The following is a 14,094-nucleotide window of genomic DNA, read 5'->3' as shown; positions in this document are numbered from 1 at the left end:
AAAACTCCCATAGAAATTTTTATTTTCTGACCAGTTAGAAAAGGTACATAATGTAACCTGTAGTGAAGGTAATCTTCTTACCAGTTATAACCTCCCTTCTGATCCTCAGCGGTGTCATGTGACCAACAGTCACCAAATAACACAGCATCTTATGTGTGGACAGGAAGCCAGTTTCTCTATGTATCCCCATGAGAGCCTCGATGTGAGTCTCATAGGAATGAATAGAGAAGTAACTGACTTCCTGTCCTGTGCGAGTTGGAGATCAGAGTGCTAGTCACATGACACAGCTGAGGATCAGCAGGGAGACTACAACTCCCAAATACAGTCACCAGTAAGAAGATTCACTACAATTTACACAATGGACTTTTCTAATAAGTCAGAAAATAAAATTTTTGGTGGGAGTGCTAATTTAAAGTGCCACCAAGATCAACCCTATTAAACCAGACACACTGACTGGAAGGCCTCATCATTCTGATTAAAACTATACCTTTATTTTGTCTGTATGCTAAACAGCTGGAGAGATATCGTCGTTTTTATGCATATGCAAATTAGATGTTCGAGCGCCAGGAGGCGGGACTGAATCCTTGGAGCCCCCTGTGCTCTGTACACTCCCCCTTCCCCTTGATTGACAGGGCTAGACATTCTGAGGGCAGAGCTGTGTCCTAGCATCTGCATATCATATACTCTATGTACTATAGCAGGCATCCTCAAACTGCAGCCCTCCAGCTGTTGCAAAACTACAACTCCCAGCATGCCCGAAAAGCCTACAGGTATCAGCCTCAGAGTTGTAGTTTTACAACAGCTGGAGGGCCGCAGTTTGAGGATGCCTGCACTATAGCTAATACACACATTACTGCTTTATTCACCGGCAGAGAATATGATTATAACAACACCAGTAATGTGCGTTAGCTTCTACACATAGAAAAAACACACCTCTCTATGTGGTAAGCCTATAGCTTTGTGATAAGTGCACGGTTCTGCATGTAGAGATCCCAGGATTAAATCCTGGGACTCTTCCAGGTTTTTCTCTTCAGATTTTTTTTCTTCCATGTTTAACCCATAATAAAAGTCTATGGGGGTCATTTATTAAGACGGGTGTTTTAGAAGCCGGTCTTAATAACCCCTATAGCCGGAGGTGGATCAGCCGGAGTTGTGGAGAGGCATGGGCCTCTACATAACGTCGGAGTATCCAGTGCCAGTCTAAATGTAAGCCAGCTTCCTGCCGGCCCGGCCCTGTCCATGCCACTTTTTTAGACCTGCCGTGAGCGGGGAAAAGTCGCAGCACAAATAACCTTTGCGTCGCAATCTGCGGCAGAGATACACCCAAGGCTACTTTCACACCTGCGTTTGGTGCGGATCCATCTTGTATCTGCACAGACGGATCCGCACTGATAATGCAAACGCTTGTATCCGTTCATAACGGATCCGTTTGCATTATTCAAAAAAAAGTCTAAGTCAAAACGGAGCCGTCCTGACTTACATTGAAAGTCAATGGGGCACGGATCTGTTTTCAATTGCACCATATTGTGAAAACGGATCCGTCCCAATTGACTTACATTGTAAGTCAGGACGAACACGTTTGGCTCCGCATCGTCAGACGGACACCAAACGCTGCAAGCTGCGTTTTAAGTGTCCGCCTGAAAAGCGCAACTGAGACCAAATGCATCAAACTGATGCATTCTGAACGGATCCTTATCCATTCAGAATGCATTGGGGCTGAACTGATCAGTTTCAGCGCTCTCACAGGCGGCCCAAAACGGATCTCACAAGCGGAACCAGAAACACCAGTGTGAAAGTAGCCTAATATAGGTATATTTCTGGATAGTAAATGACCCCATATATCCTCATCATATTGAGAGTAAAGTTTTAGGCTTAAAAAGCTGGTTTCTTTATAGTCATATATTGTGCCTTTATTGTGAATAAACCAGTAATAGTCTTCAGGTTTCTAAGCAAACCCCCCCACTATTCTCAATATAGTAAAGCCTATTATTATTATTATTATATGATTAAATATTACAGTATAGCCTTTTATTATGGGTTAAATGAGAGAGAGAGAAAAATAACAGAAAACAAGAGTTTATTTAAGTCTCTCCCAGGATTCAAACCTGGGATCTCTACGTACAAAACCTATAGCTAAGCTATAGCTAAATCACATATTACTGGTGTCTGTATACTGTAATCATATATTGTGCTTGTGAATAAAGCAGTAATATGTGGATCAGTCCTAAAGGGGTTTCTTTAAAGAGAATCTGTCACCAGTTTTCTGGTGTCCTAACTAAGGGCAAGATAAACTAGTGACAGGTCCCCTTAGCAAGATGCTGGGTCACTTTCTTTAATTGATCCAGCCGTTGTGCCAAAATCTTGTATTGAACTGCTCCAGTGCATAATGAGGAGTCTGAATATTCATGAGCTCATGGCTTTCCCCACCCACCTGCTGCTGATTCATATGGAAAAAACCTGTCAGAGGCAGGTGGGCGGGGAGAGTCGTGAGCTCATGAATATGGGGACTCATTGGCAGGCGCTGGAGCTGTTAGGATTTAAACGTGAGGGCAGCAGAAAACTGGTGACAGGACCCTTTAAGGGTCCATTCACACGTCCGCAATTTCGTTCCGCATTTTGCGGAACGGAATTGCGGACCCATTAATTTCTATGGGGCAGCACGATGCGGACAAGATTAGGCATTTTCTATTAAAGGGTTTCTATCACTTCGTATCACATATTTAGGTGTCAGACACTAGCGATCCGCTAGTGTCTGCTCTAACAAACCATCCTAATATGATAGGTTTTGGGGCAGCCGTTTTGCTAAAATAACAACTTATATCTATATGCTAATGAGCCTCTAGGTGCTATGGGGGAGTCATTAGCACCTAGAGGCTCCGACTACCTTCATAAACTGTCGCCGCCCAGCGCGTCCCTCCAGCCCGCCCATCTCCTGCTGAATGCGATCCTCCCCGTGCGCGTCTCTGTTCGGCGCATGCGCAGTGAATGTCTGACCGCTTCCCTGCTCAGACATCTCCACTGCGCCTGCGCCGATGACATCATAGTGCTCCGAGGAACAGGCGCAGTGGAGATGTCTGAGCAGGGAAGCGGTCAGACATTCACTGCGCATGCGCAGAACAGAGACGCGCACGGAGAGGATCGCATTCAGCAGGAGATGGGCGGGCTGGAGGGACGCGCTGGGCGGCGACAGTTTATGAAGGTAGACGGAGCCTCTAGGTGCTAATGACGCCCCCATAGCACCTAGAGGCTCATTAGCATATCGATATAAGTTGTTATTTTAGCAAAACGGCTGCCCCAAAACCTATCATATTAGGATGGTTTGTTAGAGCAGACACTAGCGGATCGCTAGTGTCTGACACCTAAATATGTCATACGAAGTGATAGAAACCCTTTAAGTGCCGGCGATGTGCGGTCTGCAAAATGAGGAACGCACATCGCCGATGTCCGTGTTTTGCGGATCCGCAAAACACACACGGACGTGTGAATGGACCCTAATAAGGCCCTGTCTCCTCTCCTGTTATGTCTGTTTTATTAACTACCTGCATTCCCCATGTAATACCAATTCTGGAGCATCTATTCTTAAAGGGAACCTGTCACCTGGAAAAGACAATTTACACTAATCACAGTACCTTAAAGTATCTCTCATAGTGTGCCCAAAGATGTATTCATATCTTCTTTCTGCGTTGTGCTGTCTCATAAAATTGACTTATAAAACGGTGTTTGACTTATAAAGCGGCCTCCTTGACTCAACCATCGGATAAGCCCGCCCCTATGCCGCTCCTCCGCATATTGATGGACATTTTTCCCTGTAGCCGTGACCGCGCTCTTCTCGCGCATGCGTCGTGCGTGTCCTGCCACAGCATGATCCCGGCTATGGCTCCCTCCCTCCCTGGCATCTTCTTGTTCACTGCGCCTGCGCCGTTCCTATACAGCGCGCTCGCGCCCATCGCTTCTCCCCTGCGGCGTGAGCGCGATCACTGTCTGCTTGCACTGCAGCGCAGTGAACATGCAGATGCCAGGGAGGGAGCCGTAGCCGGGATCGCACTGCGGCAGGACGCGCACAGCGCATGCGCGAGAAGAGCGCGATCACGGCTACAGGGAAAAATGTCCATGAATATGTGGAGGAGCGGCATAGGGGCGGGCTTATCTGACAGTTGAGTCAAGGAGGACTCTGCCCCCGTGACTTCAGCACGACTTCAAAAAGGTGCCAAACACAGTTTTATAAGTTGATTTTATGAGACAGCACAACGCAGAAAGAAGATATGAATACATCTTTGGGCACACCATGAGAGATACTTTAACCCCTTAAGGACTCAGGGCGTACCGGTACGTCCCAACTTTAAATGAAGATTCCGGCGCTGCGGGGGTTAATGGGAACGGGATGCCGGCTGAAATCATTCAGCCGGCATCCTGTCACAACGCCAGGGGAGGTCATGTGACCCCCCCACTATCGGCGATCGCCGCAAACCGCAGGTCCCTGACCGTGGGGATCAGAAACTTTAGTGTCCCTCAAATATAGATTTTCCACCCCCCCTGCACCCCTGCATGATTTTTTGCCGGCGGGTGGTGCAGGGGGGGGGGAAGTTGGGGGCGGTGCGGCAGGCGGGATCGCTATCCCCCGCCCGCCTCCTCTTGAAAATTCGTTGGTGGCCAGTGGGTATACCAGGGTGTCAGATTGCTGATTCACATTGCTGACACCCTGGTATAAACGGTGCTGACACCCTGGTATAAAGATTCACATTGCTGACACCCTGGTATAAACGGCTGACATCTGTGCAGATGTCAGCCGTTTAACCCTTTCCATACCGCGGTCCGTACGGACCGCTGTATGGAAAAAGTTAACAGTAAGAGGGAGCTCCCTCCCTCTCCCATCGGGGGGCTGCAGTGCCTTTGCAGCCCCCCCGATAGAGAGGGAGAGAGCTCCCCGACAGCCCCGTCCTTACCCTTCCCCGTCTGCGAAGTTCTGACCAGTACTGAGCAGACGGGGAAGGTTCCCATGGCAACAGGACGCCGTCTCAGGCATCCTGCTGTCCATGGTGCTGAACAGATCTGTGCTAAAGGCAGAGATCTGTTCAGACAAAGTGTAAGTAAAATACAGTACAGTACACTATATATTGTACTGTACTGTATTATACAGACATCAGACCCACTGGATCTTCAAGAACCAAGTGGGTCTGGGTCAAAAAAAAGTGAAAAAAATTTAAAAATCAAAAAACACATTTATCACTGATTAAAAATGAAAAAAATAAAATTCCCTACACATGTTTGGTATCGCCACGTCCGTAACGACCTGATCTATGAAACGGTCATGTTACTTTCCCCGCACGGTGACCGCCATAAAAATAAAAAAATAAAAACTATTAGGAAATTGAAATTTTGCCCACCTTACTTCCCAAAAAAGGTAATAAAATTGATCAAAAAAGTCGCATTTACGCCAAAATAGTACCAATCAATCCGTCATCTCATCCCGCAAAAATCATACCCTACCCAAGATAATCGCCCAAAAACTGAAAAAACTATAGCTTTCAGACTATGGAAACACTAAAACATGATTTTTTTTGTTTCAAAAATGAAATCATTGTGTAAAACTTAAATAAATAAAAAAAAAGTATACATAATTAGGTATCGCCGTGTCCGTATCGACCGGCTCTATAAAAATATCACATAACCTAACCCCTCAGGTGACAACCGTAAAAAAATATTTTATGGAACGTTCGGCTCATAATCGAACAGTCCGATCCTATTTTTTGGGGGGACAAGGTGACAAAAAAATGGCGAATCGCGCATTTTATTTATATTTTTTTCTGTTCTGGCATTCACCGAATGTGAGATTTTTTTATATTTTAATGGTTTGGACTTTTCGGACATGGCAATATGTGATATGCTCATTTATTGTTTATATATTTTATATGTAAAATTGGGAAAGGGGGTGGTTTATACTTAAAGGTTAACTGTCATAATTGGATTTTTTGTACTCACCGTAAAATCCTTTTCTCGTAGTAGGCATTGGGGGACACAGCACCATGGGTATATGTCCAACTACCACTAGGAGGCGACACTAGACATAAAAAGTGTTGGCTCCTCCCCGTTGGGCTATACCCTCTCCACAGACACTAGGCAGCTCAGTTTGTACCAAAAGCAGTAGGAGAGAGAAGAAAAGCAAGGAACCAACAACTCCCGTACCGGGAAAGATCAAGAGACCAGCCCGGAGAAGCGGAAGTAAAACAACATAGGGAGGGATCTGTGTCCCCCAATGCCTACTACGAGAAAAGGATTTTACGGTGAGTACAAAAAATCCAATTTTCTCGTGCATGGCATTGGGGGACACAGCACCATGGGACGTCCCAAAGCAGTCCCCGAGGGTGGGAAGAACAACCATGCCACCTGTGGGCATACAGGTGCGGGAGAACCATGTGACCCAACAGGAGAAAAGCATGGAATAGGCAGGAAGCCTCATAACAAGGGAGAAACTCCAAGGAGGCCACAGTGACGACTGCCAGCACCCCAGGACAAATGCCTGGGAGAAGGTCCCAAATGCAAGAAGAAGGCAAAGGAACACCCAGCTCAGCCGAAGGCTGGAGTGAAAGTAGGACAGCATCGCGTATCGGATCCACCCAACATCCCAATTGTCTCAGGCGAAAGCACAAACACCCTGAGGTCAACCCCTGAAGGGCCAGGGGAGCAAGGGAAATTGGAATCACTGAAGGCCAAACGAGAGAGTGAAGCTATAGCAAGGCTCACATGTGAGTGGACAGGTCTCCTCTCACCGCAAAGCAGGTGAAAAAGCTAAGCGCCCTATTGAAAGGAAAAGATCCTAAAGGCGCTAAGGGAAACCGCCAACCCCTGGAAGGGGAGGGGGTTGTAGGTAAAAACCAGGAAGAGAGAAAAGACAAGACCTGCATCCCCAACCAGGAGACGAGGAACGAGCCTCTGAAAACAAAATATCGCTGAGAAGCGCAAGACCGGAGAAACTCTGGCGAAACTCATTATCAGGGAAGAAGGGAACCAGATGCAAGCCCAGGAAATCTCAGCAGGGGCACACTGGAGAGAGGGAAGCCATAGCAAGGCTCACATATGAAGGGAGCAGGACTCCCCCCCCACCGCGAAGCAGGTGATGAAGATAAACGTCCTATTGGAAAGAGAAAACTCCCAAAGGCGCTAAGGGAAACCGCCAACCCTTGGAAAGGGAGGGGGTAGGAAGTAAAGGCCAGGTAAAAAGAAAAAAATAAGAGAAGACCTGCATCCCAAAACCAGGAGACGAGGAACGAGCCCCTGAAAATAAAATAATCGCTGAGAAGCGCAAGACCGGAGGAACTCCGGCCAAATGAAGTATCAGGGAGATGCAGGGAAAGGAAATCTCAGCAGGGATACACTGGACTGAGAGACATGGGAGGAGAAGGAGAGTACTCCCAAAAGTCTAAAGGAGGAAGGCTCTACAAACAGGAGGAAGTCCCTCCCGAAGGAGACCATGAGGTGGAAATGCAAACCGTAGCACTAAACCACTCAACACCAGGTACTTGAAGTGGGAGGATGGGAAGACAGACATGAATCCCATGAGGTCCAAGAGGCTATTGGAACCCGCAAGGGAAACAATCAACCCAGGCCCCTCCCAAACAACGATAATCCTACAGAATCTGTGTGAACAGATGAACGGTGACAGGAACTCCAGAAAGGAGAACCCGCAATGGGCTCACAAGGAACCAGGAACTGAACCACCAGAGGACAACAAAAACCAGAATATCCAAGAAAAAATGAAAAGAACCCCCCCATGGGAAGGAATTGGCCATGGACAACTAGCCATTCAAAGAATAGTGGCTAGCAATCAGCATACATTGTCCCGGGGAGGGCAAATACAGCGGCTTGGGTTGTACCACTAAAACAATAGACGCCCATATGCATAAGGAATGGTGAAGTCGCTATAAAAGAAGCGGGAGTGACTACACGAAATGTAGAAACCAGCTGCGACCGACATACAGAAGGCTCCCAGGGTGAGAGAGTACCAGATGGGCGAAGACAATAGCAAGGTCCCAAAGGACTGCCCTCTGATAGATAGTACAACTAAGCATAGAAATAAGGGAACACCCGGACCCAGAAGGAACTACGGAACCCTGTCCTATGTCAGAGCAATCAGCAGAAAATTCACCTACCAGGCAGGTGTGTGACGCTCAGTGGTTCTGTCCCTAACTCATCAGGGAGGACGTCCAGCGTCGATATGTCGCTGACCCCAGGAGGATTCCGTGTGGCGGAGGACATCAAGTGATGGCCGAAAACTGCTGCAGCGGCCGGTGCTCAGCAAGCTACGTACACCAGAAGTAGAAATAGGCAGACAAGGAGGAGGTTGGGCTGGCCCACCCCTGCCAGATATGGCTACCATATGCGTGCTGAACCAGGATGCCGAAAAGGGAAGTAACCAACATCCGCTTAGAGCCCGGGGAAGGAAGCACCCAGTAATACAGAAACCGTATGGGCCACAGATTGCACCATAGGACCCAGCACGTGGGTACTAAAAATACACGCCGAAAACCGAGGTAAGGTGGCTGCATGTTGCACACTAAGGAGGGTGGAAACAAAGCCACAGCATCCAGGAATGCGACCGCATTTGGAGGGTACAGGTCCTCAACCTGTAAGGTAGAATTGAGGCTGTGTAGTGTAGAGATACGACCAGACCGGTGCAATGGGTACAGCATCTGGAGATGGCCGAGGTACTAGGTCTAAGATTAGAGCGATGCCACATGGAGCACCCTAGGACCAGAGAAGAAGTGCAACGGCTGCCACGTTAGCTATGGCACCTATATTTCGCTCGGGAAGGGAAAAATAGGGCCACATGGTACCACAAGGAACGACAGGTGCACACCACAACAAGGTAAGTGCAATGGCAACTGAAGAATGCCCTCTATTTCACCTAAAAAGAGGGAAATAGGGTCGCATGGCACACCATAGAGCCCGACAGGCGTAACGACTGCAGCATCAGAGACGGTGCAGGAACTCACCTAAGAAGGGAGGAAGATGGCTGTTTGGTGCACTCTAGATGAGGTTGCAGTGGCAACGGCACTACAAAGTGGCCTCAATATCTCGTCCAGTAAGGCAGAAATAGTGCCGCAAGGTACACCATAAGGCCAGACAGAAGCAACGGCAACAGCTCCTGGAGATAGAGAGGTTAAATAAAAATAAAGGGCACAAGGTGGCAGCCTGGTGCCCACTAGAACCAAACAGAGGCAATTGCAAAGCAATTGAGAGTGGCCTCTATATCTCGCCAGGAAGGGAGAAATAGTGCCGCACGGAACAATAGAGCCCGCCAGGGATACTGGATACAGCATCAGGAGATGGTGTAGGGACTCTGCCCAGGAAGGGAGCAAGGTGGCTGGAAACAGACAGGTGCAATTGCTACGGCAATTGAAGGCGGCCTGTATATCTCGCCCGGTAGGGGGAAATAGTGCCGCATGGAACACCTAACCAGTCAGCAGGAGCTCTACCTATGAAAGTAATAAGGCAGCTGGAAACAGACAGATGTAATCGCCATGGCATAGAAGCCGGCCTGTATTCTCTGGTACAGGCATTACAAAAGAACTTTTAGAGGCCGAGAAGGGGAGCCAACCGTACAAGTGGCGTTTGCCTGAATTATCAGCTTGCCTAGAACATAGCCCCTGGATAGGGGCCAGGAAGGTCTGTCGTGCACAGCCTACGAGGGCGTACATACCAGAGACACCGCGTAGGTGTCCCAGTTGCTAAGCACGGTGACGGCTGCCTTACCTGTGCGGTAATTACCTGTGCAGGCAGGAGGGCGCCATCAGAAAGTCCACCAGAGGGGCACCAAACCTGGTAGGGTAGGTAACACCATGCACGTTTGACTTGACCACGCAGAGGGATTCTGCACGGTGGAAGACCGCCTGATGCTCTGTTCCGAGGAAATCGGTGCAGAGGTGTCCCCAGAGGCAACTGACAGAGAAGGCTTCGTCACCAGGCTCCGGCCTGTCCTAGGGGACCCGAGGATGCCGGGGAGGGGTGGAAGCTAGTTGAGACCACCCAAGGGTGGTCCATGGGCTACTCCTTGCGGGACCCTGTATCTTAGCGTGCGCGTGGCTCAGGGGGGAAGGAGACCGCAATTTGTAGGTAGCGCTCCAGCGAATCCGCCAGGGACTGAAGGATCGCCATGGAGAGAGCCCATTCGCGTGGGAGGGGGGGGCCCTACCACGTGGAAACCTCCGTAGACAACGGACGCACGAAAATCGTGGCGATCCGATACGGAGGCTGGGAGAGGAGGCCCCATAGAGCAGCAGGGCTGACCTATCTAACCCCGGAAACAACATTTCCCAAGAGGTGCTGCAGCAGCTATATAGTAGGCAGGAAACCACATTCAGGTGGCAGGGCTGCAGGAAAATGCAGCAATAGAGAGGGGAGAGAGGGAAGGGGCCTGTGGAGCAATTCAGCCAGAGGCTGCCTACCGGACCCCAGGAGTTGTGCAGCGCATCGAGCGCAGAAGATGGCGACCGGAGATAGCAGAAGCCAGCGACCGGAGAAAGAAGGAGCCGACAGCCGGAGAAAGAACCGCCCCTCAGAGAGAGCAGAGAACCTGGGGCCGGCTTGGCAGGCAGAAGAGGCCCCTCCCAGGCTCCCCCCACGGAGGGGAGGAGACGGAGAAAAGCCCGGGAAGAGAGAAAGTGGGCGGGGAGTTGCGGCCTAGTAGGCCCGAAAAGCCGGGGACTAAAGTAATGGAGCGCGGCCGGGAGCGAACGGCCGCGACCGCGATAGTGCCCCAGAATTGCCGCGACGAACGGGGGCCAGGTGGGGGAGAGAGCTGAGGAAGAGACCCCCAGGGAGAGAAAAAACGGAAGGCCAGGGGCTTCAGGGGCCAGGATATTGCCTGAATTATCAGCAGCAGAGGCAAGGCAGCTTATCAGAGGCAAGGCATTGTCCCACAGCAATAAAAGCTGTATCATGTATCCGGGTAGGGAACATGAGGGGGGAACCCGTCCAGGCCCGGGAAGGAGGATGGGATCCCTAATCTAACATACTCACCCTCAGACGTCTTCAGGCGCAGCAGTAACCACCCCCTCGGCGGACTCAACACGGGAACCGTGGGACTGCCGGAATTCCACTGCGGAAGCAGATTTGGGGACTGGGTGGCTGCCAGGTACCTGAGTACGCGCCTGCAGGGGGGCAACTAAAGTGGAACACGATGGAGCCACCCCTGCCGCAGGCCGAAACCTGCAGAGAAAGAAAAAATGATTAAAGAAAAAATAAAATAAAAAAGTAGCAGGATGACCTGCACAAAAAAGCAGGTCAGGTCTGCCTCCTATGGACACTAGAACAAAACTGAGCTGCCTAGTGTCTGTGGAGAGGGTATAGCCCAACGGGGAGGAGCCAACACTTTTTAGGTCTAGTGTCGCCTCCTAGTGGTAGTTGGACATATACCCATGGTGCTGTGTCCCCCAATGCCATGCACGAGAAATTTTTTTTTATTTGCTAGTTTTTTGGAGCTAGGCATATATACCTGAGTTAGTATGTCAATGACTGTCAGAAGATCTGTAATTACCTTATAGTAACAGCTTTCATTAATGTCCTCTGTCCCTTTCCACTGCTTCCTTAAAAGACCGTTGCTATGGCTCGTCTGTCACCGGCTAGGAAGACAGAGGGGCGGTCCTTCACACTGCATGCCTGCATTAGGCTTCAGAGTGAGGAGGCGTGTCTCAGTAATCCAATTTGATTGGCTGGCAGGAAGCTGCTATCTACAGCAAGTTTGTATGTGACCTGAGGGAATGCAGTTTTGGCCTCAGAGAACTGGCAGAGAAGCCATCTTGAGAAGATCCTCAAAACGTAGGATTCAAAACAGCCGTAACTAAGGGGAAAACTCAATGAAAACAGTGGTAAGTGAAGTAACTAAAGATTGCTTTATGCATAATGCTGCTGCAGCAGTAACATATGCTAAAATTATTATTATTTTTTTATGAAAATGTGACAGTTATCCCTCAATATTTTGGTGTGTTTTTTTTGTTTGTTTTTTACTGTTTATTAACTATTTCCCCCCTTAGGGGCTAGAACCTGGGATCTTTTAATCTCTTGTCTATTTAACCTAATAGAGCTCTATTAGGGTAATAGGACCTCACACTCTCCCTGCTGCCCTGTGCACACAGCAGCAGGGAGATTACCATGGCAGCCAGGGCTTCAGTGGCTTCCTGGCTGCCATGGTAACCGATCGGAGCCCCAGGATTACACTGCTGGGGCTCCGATCAGAAGCTGCCACTGCCACCAATGAGGAGGAGGGGAGGGGACCCTGTGGCCACTGCCACCAATGATCCAATTATTTTAATACTGGGGAGGGGGGGGAGAAGGACGCACTGTGGCAATGCGGCACCTGGGGGGTTAACTGCGGCTGATCGCACCGCCCTGTCATAGAGGCAGGGTGCCAGCTATGTGATTCTGCCGCCTCCTTTATTTGTATTAGAAGTTAACTTTCATTGGTGGCGCAGTGCGCCCGCCCTTTCTCCTCCTGTCTCTCCTCATTGGCAGCGGTGGCACAGGGGGGGGGGAGGGAGAGACTGCTTTCTTCTCCCCTTTGCTGCTGAGGGAACTTGGAGTCCTGTAATACTAGCCCAGTATCGACAAAATGGAAATCCCGGTATCGTATCGAAACCGGTACAAAAGTATTGATTCGGTATCAAAATTTCAGTACCCGAAACAACCCTAGTAGGAACACCCCTTCAAAAACCTCACCTACCAAAATGCCAGGAGAAGAGCAGCAGGGGATCAGTAAGGTGAGAATGACTTATTATTTGACACTATTATGAGCCTTTTTTTTAATGTAATGAGCCAGACGAAAGCTTTAATGGTGTTAAAATAGCAGGAGATTACTGTATAAACATTTCATATCAAGTGCAAAGAAAGATGTATAAATGTGTCTTCAGTTAGCTCCTCCTAGTGGTGACTGCAGGCAGAACCCTTCTAAAGAAAAAGGGACTGCCCAAAGCAGACAGCATCTTTGAACACCCTGTAACTCCTATGTGATCTGCATATAAAAACTGAATACCAATTATAATCCAAACCACCAATCAGGATGCCATAATAGAAATAAAAACAATCTTACCTGTCCAGGGCAGGCAGAGGAGTCAACGGCCCCAAGACTGGCAGCCAGCAGTGCAGAATTCAAAGCAATAAGGGCTGGAGAGGCAGAGACCGGTGGGAATAGCAATGGCTGAAGGGCGTTTTCAGGGAACGTTTCAGGCAATGTCATTGATGCCTCATGCTTCTCAGTTGTGTCATTCTGCGGTGCAGGCAAAGCGTCCAACAAAGGTGCAAGGGATGACAAGAGGGCGCTTTGCTGTTGGTTTTGTGGTGGAAGATCGAGCTGTGGTAACCCAAGCCCTCCGAGTGGTAAAAGAGGATTATGTAGTAGAGATGCCATTAATAAAGCCTGTACAGCACTGGAGTCAGGATCACCCATGGCAGAGGGCAACGCCATAGGCGGGTTTTGGAGTCCCAACAGGCCAAGTTCTGTACTACCCATTAAAGAGGAGGAAAGTAAATTGAGCAAACCTTGGTTAAGAAGCTGTTGGTGCTGATTTAAGCTGAGGGAAAGAGGCAATGACCCCAGCATTGCTAAGTTTAATAGGGCAGGGGTAGCAGAAAATGGCATGACGTGCTCGTGTCCCAAAAGGGGGAAGCTATCCCCAGCATTAGTCAGAGAACATGGCATCTCATTGCTGCCGTCTGCAACATGGCTCTGGGGCAGGCTAGGGACAGGAGATTTTGGTACTGGAGACTGACTGGGTCGGACAGAAGAGGATGCTAGAACAGAAATGAAAACATTGGTTATGCAACTGATGACTTATATAGGAATCTTTTTTAAAATCATGTCAGAAAGTTAAGAATAAAAGTTACAAGTACAAGTTATCTAAGAAAGGAAAATTCCACCTTAAAACAAAAATAAGAATGCGGATAGTAAAACTACAGGATACTTTGCACATTATATCACATAAAAGGGGTCGACTCCATGCATTCATTATTTGAAATAATTGGTGAGATCGGGTATATATATCCCATGGACTTACATAGAGGCCCCGTGGAACAACCTGCAGTTCCCGCAGAACTACATAGTGT

The 14,094-nt window shown here is 48.9% G+C and overlaps 1 protein-coding gene across 2 annotated transcripts in view; it reads right to left on the bottom strand.

The window, feature by feature from the left end:
• The window catches only part of MBD6 (methyl-CpG binding domain protein 6), a 78,018-nt gene that overhangs the window by 23,576 nt on the left and 40,348 nt on the right, over positions 1-14,094 (bottom strand). For both annotated transcript variants that reach the window (XM_040425745.1, XM_040425743.1), the window contains exon 7: positions 13,082-13,782. In XM_040425745.1, coding sequence (XP_040281679.1) covers positions 13,082-13,782 — 701 coding nt within the window. The remainder of the gene's footprint in view (positions 1-13,081; positions 13,783-14,094) is intronic.

The sequence above is a fragment of the Bufo bufo genome, chromosome 3 (genome assembly GCF_905171765.1).
Source record: "Bufo bufo chromosome 3, aBufBuf1.1, whole genome shotgun sequence".
Classification (NCBI taxonomy): Eukaryota; Metazoa; Chordata; class Amphibia; order Anura; family Bufonidae; genus Bufo; species Bufo bufo.
Note: the sequence above shows the minus strand (reverse complement) of the source record. Positions and strands in the feature narration are given on the sequence as shown.